This window comes from Bos indicus, chromosome 12 (genome assembly GCF_029378745.1).
Source record: "Bos indicus isolate NIAB-ARS_2022 breed Sahiwal x Tharparkar chromosome 12, NIAB-ARS_B.indTharparkar_mat_pri_1.0, whole genome shotgun sequence".
In the NCBI taxonomy this organism is placed as follows: domain Eukaryota; kingdom Metazoa; phylum Chordata; class Mammalia; order Artiodactyla; family Bovidae; genus Bos; species Bos indicus.
The window spans coordinates 45874286-45893397 of NC_091771.1; the positions used below are offsets into that span (position 1 = coordinate 45874286).

General features: G+C 35.0%; 1 protein-coding gene across 2 annotated transcripts in view; it reads right to left on the minus strand.

Annotated features, from left to right (window-relative positions):
* Positions 1–2230: 2230 nt before the first annotated feature.
* The window catches only part of DACH1 (dachshund family transcription factor 1), a 477973-nt gene continuing 461091 nt past the window's right edge, over positions 2231–19112 (minus strand). For both annotated transcript variants that reach the window (XM_019971815.2, XM_070800335.1), the window contains one exon: positions 2231–4939. In XM_019971815.2, coding sequence (XP_019827374.2) covers positions 4902–4939 — 38 coding nt within the window. In that variant the 3' untranslated portion in view covers positions 2231–4901. The remainder of the gene's footprint in view (positions 4940–19112) is intronic.

Sequence of the window (19112 nt, forward strand, 5' to 3'; positions counted from 1 at the left end):
CCAGTACATCCTAAAGGAGATCAGTGCTGGGTATTCATTGGAAGGACTGATGCTAAAGCTGGAACTCCAATACTTTGGCCACCTCATGCTAAGAGCTGACTCATTTGAAAAGACCCTGATGCTGGGAGGGATTGGGGGCAGGAGGAGAAGGGGATGACAGAGGATGAGATGGTTGGATGGCATCACCGACTCAATGGACATGGGTTTGGGTGGACTCTGAGAGTTGGTGGTGGACAGGGAGGCCTGGCGTGCTACGATTCATGGGGTTGCAAAGAGACACGACTGAGCGACTGAACTGAACTGAACTGAGGAACCTAAAAATCCTGATGCTGCAGCCCCAACCCCCAGAAATTCCAATTTAACTGGACACAGTATTTTCTCAACTTCCCCAAATGCATGTATTGCAGTACCTAGCTAGCTTACTGCCACATGCGTTGACTTGAGACAATCAGAACTTAGAGAATCTAGCTTAGGACAGAAAGAAAATGACTGGTTTGCTTCGATGGGTGGGATCTTATGCTCCTGAATAACAGAGGAATCAAGAGGAACATGTATGCCTGCAATGAGAGGAGAAAGAAGCAGAGTCACTGAGAGGAGCAGAAGGAATGGGAGAGTGGTTCACGGGGGATATTTATGGCTGATTCATGTTGATGTGTGGCAGAAACCACTATAATCTGTGAAGCAATTATCCTTTAATTAAACATAAATAAATTAAAAGAAACACAAAGTTTGTGAGGATTGGCAAGAAGAGTGATGTGATTGAAATACATGAAAAGTAACAGAAAAAGAATAACTAGTATGGTGTTTTACATAGAGGGAAATATATTCTTCTCAATCTCTGCAGAATTGTCTGACCTGCAAACTGTCTTGCATTAGTCGCTAGAAAGTGAATGCATAAAATGGATATAGATTGCTACCACTTAGTAGGAAGGCATCTAAGTCAATACCCTCTTAACACTAGTTCTGCATCCATGGCAGACTAGGAGACATTCAGTGACTCTTCTCTTGCTGAAAGTAAGACTTCCTATTCCAACAAAATTATAACTCCTCTGGGGCAAAGCTATGTTTTCATTCATTACAACACTTAGCACTGTGCTTTCTGCAGAATGAGGCTTTATTAATGAATCTGTTTAAAGGAATAAATGAGGATCAGTTCAGCTTTTATATACCAGTTGTACATATGAAAGATAAATGTTAGCACCAAGCCTACACATGAAGAAAAGTGATATATTTACAATGTCATTTGCAATATTTTAATTCTATTAACATCTCTACTCCCCATATTGTAAAAATGCAATCCATGTAACTTTTATTTATAATTTACTCTCCTCTAGTAATAAATAACTTTTGTTCATATTGTAAATTTGCTAATGCCAATGAAAACACATGGGGAGAAACCTTAAGTCATTACCAAATTCCGCTAACATCCAGAGGCCATATGATATTCTAATACAAGTCTTACCAACATAAACCTGTGAGGACAGAAGACAAAAATGTGTTTGTAGTGGTCACATAAACATTTGAGGTTTTTATTAGGGATCTATCACTACTTGTTAATTCATTGAAATAATTTCTTTAGACAGAAAAAAAATCATTTTCCATTCTTTTGGGAATGTTTGGAGTATTCACAGAGTATCTGTGATTTCCTTAAGTGCGGCATTTTGGATTAGTTAAGACGTTTATATTATTAAAGGCTATTGGAATTGCAAAGTTTCTAAAAGCATTTTTTTTCAATGATAGAGAGTAAAAACAAAACACTGAGTTAGAGTTACAAATCTACACTCCTATAGATATGGGAATAATATATTTTGTTCCATCAACATGTCTCCTTTACATTATTCAGCACAAAGCTTTGTGAAATAAGAATCATGGGAATATAAGAATATAAAGGAAAAAGGTACAAATAACAGCTTCATAAACTGAAAAATGTACATAAATAAATCATGTATATGTGGGCAGTTTGCTTAGCTGGCAAGAAACAAAATATGGAAAATCTGCTTGTTAAACAATAACTACAGAGTGTGCTTTTATGATGTTTTTCACCGCAGTAATTCATATTAGAGATAGAAGCAGTTGCATGTTAAATAAAATCATTGAGCATTGTTCCCTTCATATTGTAAAGAGCTGACTTATGTTGTTTTTAGATGCCTCCCATTAGAAAGTAAATATTCCTTCAATGCTGTGCATTTCACAAAATTTAATAAAGATGAACTATAAATAAAGTCACTGGGAGATTTCAGACAGTTTTATTAGGAGATTGTTGAAAAGAAAAAGAAAATTAAATACAATAACAGTAAACGTGGTTCTCACATTGAAACCAGGCTCAAAGAACTAGGCTACCATAGAAAAATTTCCAATTCTTGCATTATGATGTAAAAACAGATTTTTGTACAGATTTTGTACAACAAAATTCGTAATAACCTTTTATCATTTTTAGAAAACTTTAAATATATAGATAAAAATAGACAATTTTCATAGGTCCTACATGAAGATGAGTATGTTCTGTTTCAAGGGCTTGCATAGAGCGCAAATGTGGTTATAATATAGAACAACTAGACATTAATAATTTTAGGATTACAAAAGCATGGAAACCATAAAATGGGCACAATTTCACTTGTTTAAACCAAAAAATGAATTTTAAACCAACCTGTATAACTAATAAAGGGTAAAAAACTTAAGTTACAGACTTAAAATAACTTTCTTGACTTGTAATATTTACAACATGTTAGTAAGATTCTCTCTTAGCATATAGCTGATAGCTTTTTTTTTATTCCTTTCTAAAATTTCCTTTTATAGTGAACCAAACACTAAAGCATTCTCAAAGGTCTGGAAAATATGTATTTTAAAACTATTCAACCTACTTAACAGGTGACTCTATGCAAGAAGCAGAGCAATGGCTGATTACTACTTATGGAAGTTGTGGGCTTTTAAAAAAAAGCTTTCAAAAATGTATGATTCAAAAGGTTGCCACAAGTCCCTCTGATTTTAAGTGTTATAATCCTTTAAAGACTGCATACAGGGAAAAGCAAGAGATACATACAACAAGGAATAAAATCTCTTGTGTTCAAATAACAAAAGATGTTTATGGAAGAATTATGCTTAGAAAACCAAGTTTCTAGAAAGCACTTACTAACAGTGTTTTAAATAAAAATATTGCTCCCTTTTAAGCAAGCTAAAAATAGGAACTGCATATATAACCTTTTTATTGTATTAAAAATGGCCTTAGCTGGTTAATAGCGAGCTACACAAAAGAAATATGTTTCAGTATTGCAAGGAAGACCTAAAAACTATAGAAGCTTAGTGCCAGTGTATCTATAATGTTAATTTCTTAACCAAATCATTAATAGCCAATGAGAACTATCTTTAAACATGTTTAAGCTAGTTTCCTTGGCCATTTAAGATTTTGCTATTTATGGTAATAAATAATGTTAGGATCATAAAATTTTAAGATGACAGCAAAATCATAAAATGTCCAGCAACTGTACTGACTTATGATTTCAGTCTTTAAAGGTGTAACTCAAAGTATGTAAAAACAAAGAGAAGGTAACTTCAGCTTGTAGTAAGCACTGTTTGCAGCTTGACTTCCAGTTATCTGCACAAAAGTGAAAACACATATGGTAACTCTCAAGAAGACAGTGAAAATAACACATAGGCACCCTTCCCTCTGACCAGGGGGGGAAGCACAACACATTTGAACTTTATCACTCAGCGCTACATGGTATTGGACTGATACATCAAGGATCAAGAGTTTGTTAGGTTTTGTCTTTCAGCAACATTAACATAATATGACATTAACATATAAAAATATTTCTGGTGTTTTGATTTACTATTCAGCCACAATCCATTCTCAATAGTGCAGTTTGGGGCACTAACTAGGGTTCAATATACAAATAAAAGTGGCTGACACAGAGTTCTGTTGTCACCAGATGCATAAGATCTCATTCATTAATACTGTGACTCCAGACAAATATTTACATGCCTGCATGCGTTAAAACCAGAAAGGTGTCTTTCTGACCAACAGGGTGACAAAACATATTTTCTAAAATTTTCATTTTCCTAAACTCTAGTATACTACTGCATACATAATACCTTCCTTGTATGTTTTATGTTTATATACTGTACATGTGACCAACAGTTTGAAGAAGAAGCATCCTGATCATTTTAAGTTCTCTATACCACTACCAGTTTGGAATGAAAACATGTTACATTTATATATTTTTTAAGGTAAAAAGACCTTCAGTGAAACCTTTTGGCTTATATCCAATGCTTCTCTTCAGATATGCAAAATGTTATTTCACGGGGTTGTTGTCAATATCCATTTGTTGGTCTTTTGGAAAGTACATGGGACAAAAATCTTCAGGAGAAAAACCACAGTTAGAGAGTTTAAAATAGAATGTAACAATATTATTCTGTGATTTACTGATTTTTTAGGAATCCTCTATGTCCTCTACAAGTTTATTTCCAAGTGTTCTTGCTGGTTTCTGGAGGACATAATTCTGTAAGTCTAGGTGACCAGTGCTACAAGAGTCTTGATGTGCTCAGACACAGAATTTTCAGAAGAGGAAAATGGTTCATTCCATTAAAAAAACAAAGGTAGGTCTTATTCAGACCTACTTTTAAACTGTATACAAGTGTCCAGCAGCAAAGTTGCAGTTATTAACTGTATGAAGTTTGATACTTGTACATTTACAAACATTCTCAGGTCTCTGGTATGAACCACAGATGAAAATCAATAAAGGAAAACCTTTTTTTTGTAGAATACTTAAACTTTTAAAGAGCATTAATACACAAAATTGAGGAAGTTCCCTTAAAAGGACTTTATTTTTTTCCAAACTTTCCACTGACGAACGTCTGACTGCAGAGTTCTTTACTATAACATGGGTTTCTTCAACAGGAAAGATTCAGTACATGACAGTAGTTTTCAAATACAGTCTTCCATCTAAAAATGAACAACAAAAAATAATTATATGACATCTTGGAGACAAATGTGAAAATAAAAACTACACAACCCAATATAAAATTTGTGGGTTTTATTCTATCTTCACTTATCTAGGAAGCAACATTTTTCACATATTCTCAAAGTTCATTTCATAATTACGTTGAGTTTATATGTTTGAAAAGAATACAGCATTTCATAAATTCTCATAAATATATATTTGCTATTTTGATATCAGTACAGAGCACTCAGAAAATATGTAAGAGTATGTGTATGTGTGACTGATATGCAAAGCTAGTTGATTTCTGTTGAATGACTATTACTTCCTCCAAGCTTGCAGAACCAATTTTTTTCTGAATGCACTCAGATATATCTCCATTATGAAAGACTGAGAGGTGTTGTTAAATATACTATGTAATGCAACTCGTGTGCATACTTGTTGCTATTTATATGAAAGTCATCCAGGTTATTTCATCAATGTCAATGAACTATAATCTTTCCACCTTGAAGTGAGATTAATAGAATAATTAAATATTAAGATGCAAATATATTACTCAACTTTTACCAGTTGAGAAATACAGCTATGTGAAAAAGAAAAGTAAATTAGATCTTCAACAAATCTACTAGAATGAAGCATAAATAAGAAATTAAAAATCCAGAGAAAAAACAAAGCAAAACATAAATCTATTACCCTCTCAACTGTCCACTTTATGGTGTGGTTTAAACTTTTGAAATATTTGTATAAAATGTTTAAATTTCACATAATTTAATATCTATAGTAGAAGGTATGCTGCTGCTGCTGCTAAGTCACTTCAGTCGTATCCGACTCTGTGCAACCCCATGGACGGCAGCCCACCAGGCTCCCCTGTCCCTGGGATTCTCCAGGCAAGAACACTGGAGTGGGTTGCCATTTCCTTCTCCAATGCATGAAAGTGAAAGTGAAGTCGCTCAGTTGCGTTCAACTCTTCTCGACCCCATGGACTGCAGCCTACCAGGCTCCTCCATCCATGGGGATTTTCCAGGCAAGAGTACTGGAGTGGGGTGCCATTGCCTTCTCCAGTAGAAGGTATATAGAAAAGGAAAGTTTTTAAACATTTGAAAAATGCTTATTGCAGTGCAAGTGTTTGCAAAATGTCTGGTAACTTTAACAATTAATACATAAGGAACTAGAAATAAACTACAGTTATTTAGGAAACACAGTCTAAATATTTGTAGATCTCACCTTCAACATTAAGTTAATTGAGTGCTTATACATAATCTGCAGTAATTAGTAACTTAAAACCGATGTTAAACCATTTTTCTACTTCACAGAAATATTGATGTACCTAAAATTGTATATTCCTACCACATGTTTTAGCTTTGCCTCCAGGATATTTTGAACTCTGGCTTATTGGTATAATCTGAGCACCCAGTGAATGTTCAATAAGTATGGGTCTGAATGAACAAATGAATGAACAAGTCAGATATAATTTTCATGTGGTTTATATATACAAAATAGATAAATAAGCCCAAATAAACCTAAACTAATATTATAAAAAATTTAAAAATAAAGCTTCAGTTTTTCATATTCTTAGTATCATGTATCTAAAAATCAGAACTCCTAATAGATATTTTTGATAATGATTTTTACTAACTAAAGCAACTAAACGGTTTTAAAATCTAGTAATAGAAATTATAGAAACAACCAAAGAAGTAGAATGCTGCTAAGTCTGCTGCTAAGTCGCTTCAGTCTTGTCCAATTCCGTGCGACCCCATAGATGGCAGCCCACCAGACTTCCCCGTCCCTGGGATTCTCCAGGCAAGAACACTGGAGTGGGTTGCCATTTCCTTCTCCAATGCATGAAAGTGAAAAGTGAAAGTAAATTTGCTCAGTTGTGTCAACTCTTAGCGACCCCATGAACTGCAGCCCACCAGGCTCCTCCATCCATGGGGATTTTCCAGGCAAGAGTACTGGAGTGGGGTGCCTTTGCCTTCTCCAAGAAGTAGAATACTGATGCTTTTTACCAAAATTTTCTAATTCTTAGTCTTTATTTAATTTAACCCAACTTTTCTTTCCTTCCAATTTATCTCAATATTTCTATCATTGTATATTCACTTATATTGAAGATTTCATTCTCATTCTTTTTTTTTTTTTTAGTAGACAATGATTCCTAAGATTAGAGAGGGGAGGAGAAACATCTGTCTTCAAAATTCAAATTTTATTCAGTGAAGTCATTCAAAATACTTGTGGAAAAGAAATGATTTGCTCAAAATTAACATCTCAAGATTATGAATTCTTAAAAGTCTTTTTCCATTAAAGAAAAAATTAAAGCCTTAAAGATTATTTTCTAATCTTCTGTGATACCTATAGCATATTAGGAGAAGGAATGCAGTAGCAAAGAATGGTTATACAAAAGTCATTCATTAATCATCAATCATTGTATGTTTGCACATTGTTATAAGGAGAAGGAAACGGCAACCCACTCCAATATTCTTGCCTGGAGAATCTCATGGACAGGGGAGCCTGGTGAACTACTGTCCTTGGGATCGCAAAGAGCTGGATACAACTGGGCACACAGCACACACGTTGTTTTAAAAGATCCACTAGCCAGATTCTTCATCCAGGTTCTATACAATTGACATTGACTTTCTTCTCTAATCTTATCTGTCACCCCTCTCCCTCATGCAGTGACCCGGTCGCACACCAAGCTCTGCACTGCTGAGGTCTGTTATTCCTTCTAGAAGCTTCAAAATAAGTACCTCCTCCTTCCCTGCTTGCATTGCTGTCTTACTAAACATCTCTTAATAGAGCTCACCCTAAGAATCAACTTCATAGCACTTTGTCTCACTTTGATGTTATATATGAGAAGTCTCTTACATGGCGAGACCCACAAAAGCAGCAGCCGTAATTCTTTCCCCATCAGTATCAGAAGGAGAATGCTTCCCCATGATGCTTTCTTTAAAGCTTTTAATGCAGTCTCAAATGTTAAACTTTTGGAGAAATTAATTAATTAACATGCTTATGTGCTAAAAATAATTCTTTTAGCATTTAGAGATTTTAAAGTCTATCTGAAACTAAATTTTAAAACAAAAAATATATACATTAAAAATATAACGATAATTTTGTAAGATTTTTATTGCAGCAATATACAAAATATGTTTATAAAAATTATAAACATATTTATGTGCTCAGTATTTAGTCGACTATAACAATTACTTTTAATAAATATGTCTAAAATTTTTGACTCATGTTCATAACAGGTGGAAAGCATCAAGCATTAAAAATGCTGGCTGTAAAATAGATTCCAATAGTTATAGTTAAGGCATTTCCATGGTTAAATAATACTTAGATATCAAGGATTATCTGCCTTAGAATTAACTGGAAATAGAAATTTATCAGGCACAGACCGACTCTAGAAGAGTAACTCTCTCTCCTTTTGTCTACAAAGCCTAACTTTGAAGCAATTCTACTTTATAATTTTGTCATATTTATTAAAACATTTATTTAGTCACTAAGTCTTGTTCATGGACTCCTTGTGACCCCATGGACTGCAGCCTGCTAGGCTCCCCTGTCCATGGGATTTCCCAGGCAAAAATAAGGTAGTGTGTTGCCATTTCCTTCTCCAGGGGAATCTTCCCCACTCAGGGATCAAATTCACACCTCCTGCACTGCAGCAACAATGTTTCCCACTGAGCCACAAGGGAAGCCCTTATTGAAACATACTTATGGATAAATCTGAATCTGTAAGGAAAAAAAAAAGTTTTAAATAATTTTATGTTGTTCCTGAGAAATTATATTGACCTGCTAATCTACAGCAAATAATCAAATATGGATGTACCCAGAGAGCTAACAGCAGGCTTCTGAGTTATGGGACTATAGGTCTATCTTCGGCCTCCGATAACAAACCACCTGGGAGCAAGCCTAATGGCAAGAGTGCTAGATAAAATCCATGGGCCCATAATTCAAACTGTGCCGTGGTTTTATGTTATGTAATAAGTATTCCAATACTCTGTCCTTGCCTGACTCTTCAAACAGTAGGCAAAGTGATGGAGCCCTAGCTGCTGCTAAGTCGCTTCAGTCGTGTCCGACTCTGTGCGACCCCAGAGACGACAGCCCACCAGGCTCCCCCGTCCCTGGGATTCTCCAGGCAAGAACACTGGAGTGGGTTGCCATTTCCTTCTCCAATGCATGAAAGTGAAAAGTGAAAGTGAAGTTGTTCAGTCGTGTCCGACTCCTAGCGACCCCATGGACTGCAGCCTACCAGGCTCCTCCGTCCATGGGATTTTCCAGGCAAGAGTACTGGAATGGGGTGCCATTGCCTTCTCCCCATCATTTCCTATATCATCTTTATTTCTGTATTTCTTGGCCACCAAGAAACATTTTTCCTGATGCTGAGCATGGTTTACGAAGTAATCATTCCCTGATATTTCAACTGGGAAAGAATTGTTTTACGATCAAATCAACTGGAAATAGGAGCTTCCCAGGTGGTGCTAGTGGTAAAGAACTTGCTTGCCAATGCAGGAGACTTAAGAGACGAAGGTTCAATCCCTGAGTCTGGAAGATCCCCTGGAAAAGGGCATGGCAACCCACTCCTGCCTAGAGAATCCCATGGACAGAAGAGCCTGGCAGGCTACAGTCCATAGGTTTGCACAATCAGACAAAACTGAAGCGACTTAGCATGCAAATTGGAAATAAAGGTAATAATAATTATGAACAGCATAGATAATATCTTCTGAGAGTCTATTGTGTTCAGGGCACTTTACAGATTTCAAATCTAAATTTTTCAACAACTCAACAAAAAATGTATTCTTAGTGCCTTTTACAAACAGGCTATTAAAGCCTAAAAAATTTAAGTTATTCTACACATTTTCAAAGAACTAGAAAATAGATATGCAATGAATTGATATTTACTTGAATCCACATCTATTCCATTATGTCACTTCCTCTAAAAAGCAATTGGAAGATTACTGGAGGAAATACACTGACTCTGATGCAGAGGAAGGGACTGAACCTTAGACACCTTGATACCATCCGTCCCCCTGTTTTGTAAATCTGTTCTCAGCATTTTCTCAGAAAACAGAGGCTTCCTTTTAGTATGCAAAGCCTCAAATGAACAACTTGAAATCAGAACTAGAATTCTTCTAGTTTGGTTTCAGAGCAAATATCTTCCTTTGACACAATGATTATTTGCTTTTGTAAGGGAGGCTGATATGACAGAAAAATCATCAAGCGGCACTCTGTACATGGGAGTACTTAATTAAAAAGTCTCTTCTAATTAAAAGCATGTGGGAGAAGGGATTGAGTGAAACTATTTAAATTACAAATGCCTTTAATAGTTCCAAAGTTCATTGTGATTTGATGCTTACAGCTCTAATTTGATGAATAAGTATCTAGATCACTGAATAGTTTATTGTAGGTATGAATTTTTGTATGCTGCTTACTGTTATTATGCAGATTTAGATCTACAGATGAGTTAAAGAAAATATTTTAAAATCCTTATGAAAATGAATCTCATGTTTTAATCTAGTTCTGTTTTGTGTTTGTGAATTATATTTACTTTTTTAATTTCATTTTTATTTTATATTAGAGTATTGTTGATTTACAGTATTGTGTTAGTATCAGGTGTACAGCAAAGTGATTCAGTTATACATACACACTGATTTAATATTTTGTACCTATTATTATATGTAGTTATTTATAGCATCTAATACATATAAACAGATATAGAATTTAGCTCATATTCCATATATGAAACTAAAGTATTAAATAGCTTGATCATTTATTTTAAAAAGTTAATGAAGTTTGTTCAACAACAATCACAATATATGATGAGATTTTATTACAAACTGGAACAATTTCAAATTGCTTAGGTGGATTACACCAGAAATCCAATGCTTTCATGGAAACATTAACAAGGGACTGTGTCACTGAAAAGTATTACTCAGTATGCGGATAGGTATATATTCCAGTTTTGAATAGAACTGTTTTGAATAGAACAGTTTTGAATAGAATAAAACATACACAAGGATCTCTTGCTTTTTGGTTTTTGCACAAAGAGATTAATAAATTACATTTCTGTTAGGAAGTAGCTTTATTAAAAATAGCATCTATTTGGTCAAAACTTATATCCAGACACCTGTAATTGAATGAAGTTTGCTGTTTTCACAAAAAAGTTGTATGTACCCATATCTTACTACTCCAGAGCTGAGAAAAATAGGACTATAACAGATGGCAAACATATAAGATCATTTATCTAGAACATTTAATATTTACTTAAAGAATATTAGGCTAATATGAAATGTAGTAGCCCTAAACTTTTCTCAGCATAATGTCTTAATTATATAAAGTAAGAGAAACCAAAAGAAGCGATGAAAACAAATGTTAATGATTCATGTGATATTTGATAAGACAACGAAAGGAAGTCAAAATAAAAGCAAGCAAACAGAAACAGATGGGAAGGATCTTTGTCAAGTCATAACCCCTCTTCTAAAACCCCTAAAGGAAGAAGCTAATTAAAGAAAATATTGTTTCTTGCTTTTTTAATATAATTTTATATTTAGAGTAAGAACATTCTGCTACTGCTGAGGCAAAGAAGCAGAGACAGAAAGTCTACATTTAACATGAAAAATATTTTAAGAGAGATTGATGTTCAGCACAAGCTCTTTTACAAGAGGATACTGAGTAAATATCATTTCTTCTCACGAAATGCAGATAATAACTGTATAAGTGATTTCCAGAAGTTATGGTCAAGGTTGTGTTCAAAAACGATGAAAAGACAAAAACTGAAGAAGTTGCAACCAATTTTGAATTTTAGATCTTTCAGGGTGACAGTTGCATAACCTGAGGCCCACAAAGTTGAGCGAAAATGAGAAAGGACTGGACATCAGATCCCTTTTGAATGCTTACTCTATACACACCTGGTGCCATTCTAGAGAGTGGGCACAGACTATGTGTAAGAAGGCACACCAAGCAGGGTGTCTTATACAGAAGCCAAATATACTAGTACAGGCAGTAGGTAATGGATTACCTAATGGACCAAAATGGCCCAGCTCATTTGAAACCAGAGTAGGTCATACTGTGTTTATTACAAAGTTAGTATGAAGTAAAGCTCTTGATTGTGGCTAATACTGTAAACAATTTTGTAAGCAAGAACTGCTTTTTATCAATTTTTCAGTTTTCTTCAAAGAAAAAAGTGGATGAGAACATCTTCTAGTTTAAAACATGCTCTGAGAACAGATTATCTAAAGTTACTATACATAGGGTAAAAAGGTATCTACATTTTAAAATAGAAATAATAAAAATAAATCCCTTTCTACACATGAAGAAACTTTTATTAGACTCTAGGTAATAGAGTCTATTACCTAGACTTCCCAGGTGGCGCTAGTGGTAAAGAACCCACCTGCCAATAAAGGAGACATGAGACACAGGTCTCATCACCGGGTCAGGAAGATTCCCTGGAGGAGGGGGTCTTCCTGAATCCACTCCAATATTCTTGCTTGGACAATCCCATGGACAGAGGATCCTTGGTGGGCTACCGTCCATAAGGTCGCAAAGGATCAAACACAACTAAAGCAACTTAGCACAAAGGCATGCAAGCACACTTACAGGGGGAAAGACTGGAAATTTGACAGTTTGACAAACTGAAGCAGGTGGAATTAGACTTGAGGTATTGGAGCTAGAAGGAAACATCACTGAGCAGCCTGATCTAATCACATATTCTTTTTAAATAAGAAACTAAACAGACAAACCAGTAATGAGAAATGAGCTTAAAAATGTGGAGAGAAGGCATTTGAAGATGCACAGATGTCTATGGTTAATCTTAGCAAGCTTGGAGTTATTTAGTCAACTCCAGCCCTGGGCAAAATAATTTTTCCAAATGACTAGTCAGTTTAAAGTATCTCAGTTCTTCTAAGAAATTATGTTCTTATTGTAGGTCTCTTAAAGAGTCCCTTTGCTTGAATTTCATCATTGTCAACTATTTACTGCTTGTCTATTCACCAAGAACCAGGCAATCTATGCTTAATATTAAAAAAATTAGCCCTCTATTAAAATGTTTTAGATGTGAATGATCAGCCTATACTCATGGAGATAGGGTTTGGATCCTATACATTGTATTACTAAGACTTAACTGTTGTTACAACACTTGCCCTAGGATCCAAACTCTTGTCCTCTGCCAAGTTATTTTTACTATGCCTATACTTCTATTTGGCTCAGAGGTTAAAGCATCTGTCTGCAAGGCAGGAGACCCAGGTTCAATCTGTGGGTCGGGAAGATTCCCTGGAGAAGGAAATGCCAACACACTCCAGTATTCTTGCCTGGAGAATCCCATGGACGGGGGAGCCTGGTAGGTTACAGTCCACGGGGTCGCAGAGTCGGACACGACTGAGCGACTTCACTTTCACTTCCATACTTCTGTTTGCATATCACTTTAGAATACACAACCTGAGTCTAATCATGAGGAAATATCAAATGCAAAATGAGAAACATTCTCTTAAGACTTTTTTCAAACATGTCAATTTTACAATTTTTTTTTACAATTTTTAAAAGGCCAAGGAAATGCATACAATCGAAGAAACAAAAGAGAAATTACAACTAAATATAATGTGATCTTAATTTGGATGTAGGAATGCTGTAAATGCTATAAAGGACATGATTGGGTCAAATGACAAGACTAGAGTGTCAATATCAGTTTAAATAAAAGTACTGTGTCAATTAAATAGGTTATTGGGCTGATAAATACACTGTATTTATGTATAAGATACAAATCCTTATTTTTAATAAGTACTCCCTAGAATATGTATGGGTAAATATAACAGGTAAAGTACCATGATTTATACATTTTACTTTCAAATGCTTCAGAAAATATTATGCAGATAGAGAAAATTATAAAGTATATAGAAGAAAACATTAACAATAGGTGAAGATTTGCAAAGTGCATATGCGAGTTGCAAAAATTTTTAGCTTTTCTGTAAGTACAATTTTTTTTCAAATATATATTAAAACTAAATAGGTTTCCTAAGAGGAAATGAATAAAATATAAAATAGGTTGCCTAAGTGAAATGAAATTTTAATAGTCACCAATATCAGATATTTATTTATAACTAGTTGAAGATTTATCCTCTCCACTAGCCATGTGCACAGTTGTTACACTGATTCTATGAGCTGTATTCTCACAGTAAATATGCTTTCTGCTTAATAGCAAGGTTTTAAGAAGTTCTATTCACATATCAGATAGTAAGGTGATGCTGGGTGATTTTCTTAATAGAGTTCTCCAGAAAAACCAGGTTCAGATTCGTGAAACTTATTGGACTGAGAGTGAGAATATAGGCTGGATTCTGGTCTATTGGTCCATTATGTTTGAAAGGTGAATTTACAATTGCAAAGTTTATGAAGTCTACTTAATTGTCTTCCTCCTTAGTTGGTGAGGGCTGTGTAGGCTAATGTGCACTTGGTATAAAGAAATTACTGTCCTGTTTAACTATTTGAAACACAGGTTATCTTTTAAAAGTTTATCAAAAACAAAAGCAAAGCATAACACAGATCTCCTTAAACTTGTAGTTTCTGTAAATAAAGGAAAATTGCTGCTAGGTCTACTTTGGTAAAGAATTTGTGCATGTGTGTTCTAATTAAGCATTCATTAGTAGCAAGTGCGAATCCATCAGAGTGGTTAATGTACCAGCAAGTGATAATGGGGTGTTTTGCACTTAGGTTACCTTGTCCTGATTATAAGGTGAGACCTCCCAACTTCAGCAAAGTGAAGCACAGTGAAGTATCTTATTACTTTCTCCATGCTTTTATTCATTTCTGGGAGAAAGAAAACTAAGACACAGGGATGGAAGGAAATCATCTGAGGGAATAGCTGAACCTTAGTGATGATGGACTATGCTTAATAAAAATAGAAACATAAAAAAGTGATGCCTTATTTGAAAAAAGTAAGATACTGCTAAAAAAGGGAGAAAGGATCTTTCAAATCAAGAATTTGATCCTTTAAAACTGCAAGAGACAGGGAAAGTTTGCAGTGAATAAACTGAGTTTTCAGAATAAATACATTGGTTTTCTTTAGCAAACAGCCAAAAGTGGCAATTAGAAGGACAGTTCTTGTCAGAGTCTAGTTATTTTATTTTAAGCTTGGCCGGGGAAAAATCATCCTTCTTTTAAAAGTTTAGCATTTTTATGCTTATTTTTGATAGCATGACTAATTCAGTAATTTTAGTAAAATTATATTTGTTTGGGGAAGTAAGTGTGAATGAACAAAGTTCTAAATATCCAGAGCTTGATTTAACATTTAAACAATGCTAAACCAAAATGCCATTCTAGTGTTAACATTGACAAATGTCAAACTTCAGTGAAAGGTTGCAAATGTTTATAATAAGTATGGTAATTGTTTTAACCGAAAAAATGGCACTTTCATAGGGAATAACTTTTTTCTACATCTCATCCAATAGAATCATCAAGTATTTAGATCATACATGGGTGAGAACACTAACATGCTGTACAGTAACTATTAAATAAGATAGTTCTCTGTGCACTAATTCTAAAATTAACATAAGGGATCAATTTAGATATGCAGTGTTATAGTACAGAGAAAGATTAGCAAACAGGCAAGAAAGTGTGCTGATAGAATTGTCATATCTAAAGAAAGAATATGAGAATCAGTTGAGTGTTTGTCAAACAGAGTTGTTCAGCCAAGTTTTAATAAATGTCCATTAAAACATGAACCACCATAAGATTATCACCCAAGACTGATGTGGACATCTGGTCTACCTTTACATACATTCTTGAATACATGAAATATTTTAATTATATAATATTCAGTGGGCTGATCCCATTCTTACCAGGTACCTTGGCAATTTTATTTACTATATAATCCTTATGGTAGGAATCCTCTAAAATGGCTACCACTGCTCCTTGCCTCCTGGCAGTCACATCCTTGTGAGATATCTCTCCCCTTTAAGTGTGGACTTTCTCTAAAGACTTACTTCTAACGAAGAGAATATGGCAAATGTGATGGAAAGTCACTTCCAAGATGAAGCTGTAAAAACTGTGACTTTCATCTTGCTGGAAGATACTCTTTCTCTGGATCTTTTCACTTGCTTGATCAGATGAAGTAGGTTGACATGTACTGAGTTGCCTCATGGGAGGTCCATCTGACAAGGACCTGATCATGGCCTCTGGCCAATAGCCAACAAGGACCTGAAGCCCTTAGTAAAACAATCTTGAGAAAATGAGGTGTGCCAACAGCTATATGACTGAGTTTGGAAGTGGAGCTTGCTTCAGGTGAGTCTAGAGATGACTGAAGCCCTTTCCAAAAGTTTTTGCAACCTGGGAGAGACCCAAAAGCATAGGACCCAACAGGGCTCCTTCTAGATTTCTCATGTATAGAAAAGGTGAGATAATATATGATGTGAGCCATGAAAGTTTTAAAGTAATTTGTTGTGTCACAATATATAATAAACACTCCAATACTTTGGCCATGTGATGTGCAATGAGTCAACTCATTGGAAAAGACCATGATTATGGGAAAGATGGCATAAGTGATGGCATCCAGTCACATCACTTCATGGCAAATAGATGGGGAAATAATGGGAAAAGTGAGACATTATTGTTTTGGGCTTAAAAATTACTGCAGATGGCGATCACAGCCACGAAATTAAAAGACATTTGCTCCTTGGAAGAAAAGCTATGACAAACCTAGACAGCATACTAAAAAGCAGAGACGTTACTTTGCCAACATAGGTCCATCTAGTCAAGGCTATGGCTTTTCCAGTACCCACATATGAATGTGAGAGTTGGACTATAAAGAAAGCTGAGGGCCAAAGAATTGATGCTTTTGAACTGTGGTGTTGGAGAAGACTCTTGAGAGTCCCCTGGACTGCAAGGAGATCAAACCAGTCAATCCTAAAGGAAATAAGTCAGAATATTCATTGGGAGGACTGATACTGAAGCTGAAACTTCAATACTTTGGCCACCTGATGTGAAGAACTGACTCATTGGAAAAGACCCTAATGCTGGGAAAGATTGAAGGCAGGAGGAGACCAGGATGACAGAGGATGAGGTGGTTGGATGGCATCACTGACTCAGTGGACATGAGTTTGAATAAGCTCCAGGAGTTAGTGATGGACAGGGAAGCCTGGCATGCTGCAGTCCATGGAGTCGCAATGAGTTGGATCTGACTGAGCAACTGAACCGAATGAGAAAGATTGAAGGCAAAAGGAGAAGCGGGTGGCAGAGGATGAGATGGTTAGACAGTGTCACTTTCTCAATGGACATGAATTTGAGCAAACTCTGGTAGATTATGGAGGACAGAGGAGCCCAGTGTGCTGCAGTCCACAGGGTTTCAAAAAGTCAGACACGACTTAGCGAGTGAACAGCTTCTTTTATAGTCAAGGTGTGCTGGTCGTTGTCACAGGTAAATATGTCAGTTCTAATGACTTACAATTCTTTAGTATATCTTAGTTTGGTTTCTTTTAGAACACAGAAAGAATTGATAACCCCACTCTGGGTCATGTGGAACTCACAAAGCCAAATGCTGCCTTATGAGTGTTCCTGCAAAGCATGCCTGCATTTCACAGAATCAGCAAAACCCAACTGTATATTTCGCAGTATGATATTTCTTGTCTTATTATATCAAAATGATTTTTTTAAAAAAACCCTCTCCATCCTGCTACTAATTACATAAGCTACTCTAAATCACAGAATATTTATTTTCACAATTTTAAAAGGTTTGTTTTGTAAATTCCATATATATGCATTATTATATTGTATTGGTGTTTCGCTAACAATAACCCTGTGTACGAGACAGCAAAAGAGACACTGATGTATAGAACAGTCTTATGGACTCTATTGCAGAGGGAGAGGGTGGGAAGATTTGGGAGAATGGCATTGAAACATATATAATATCATGTATGAAATGAGTTGCCAGTCCAGGTTCGATGCACAATACTGGATGCTTGGGGCTAGTGCACTGGGACGACCCAGAAAGATGGTATGGGGAGGGAGGAGGGAGGAGGGTTCAGGATGGGGAACACATGTATACCTGTGGTGGATTCATTTTGATATTTGGCAAAACTAATACAATTTGTAAAGTTTAAAAATAAAATAAAAATTAAAATAAATTAAAAAAATAATAAAAGGTTTGTTTTGGTATTTTAAATATATATGTAAATGTATATCTGTGGAAATGGAAATTACTTATACTACCTTAGAGTAATTTGATTCTATTGGGAATAAAACAGATTTTTTCAAAGATTGATGATCTTATTTCACGATATATTGTGACCTTCCCAGAAATAAAGACAATAAAGTGCAATAGTCTAATTCTTACATTAAACTTGTTTCAGAATAATGACTGTATCAAATCACTTGATACAATGTGACAGAAGTAACCATCCTATGAAATTTCATAGCTCCATACTGCTGGGATTGTTACCATGTAATGGGTAATTTAAAAAGACAAGAAAGAGAAGAAAAAACAATCTAAATCTCTCTATTAAAACCACCTAGAAATCGGACAATCATTGTAATGTCTTTCAGAATCTGTGGTTCAATAGTGATGATTGGCTAATTTCAATTTTTGTTATATCGAATATCTTGCAACATTTGAAGCAATAATATTATATCACATGGTTTCCAATGAAACAGACATAATTCTTTGCAAATTGATCAGTAAAATATCAACAAAATAGCCACAAATAATAAGAAATTAAGACACTAAATACTTTCTAAAATGGAAAGCAACAAGAAAAAGACAAAATGTGTTATCATCAAAATATGCAATGCTAATAGATAAGTTTGCATTTTAAAAATTATCTGTCCCTGTAGACAAAGAGTTTCTGGAAACATCTGAGCACTCTAGACTTACAATTTGTGTTTAAGTTTATTAGTTTTCAATATATACTAAATTCCATCAGATTTGCAATTTTTTAAAATGCAGTTTCAAAAGCATAAACACAAAAACTCTATAAATAAACATCTTAATATGTTATAATAAATGTGCATATAGTTAGAAAGAAAACAAATGCTGATATATGTATATTTCATGCCCATTGTGAAATTTTGCCCTGGGTCATTGTAACATAGGCCACTGTTTCCATTAAAATTAATAGCTTGTGGCTGTGGTTACTGTCACTGTTGCCTAATTTTCCCCTCACTAGCAATTGTAACATGAATAAATTAAGTTATATCACCATGTACATC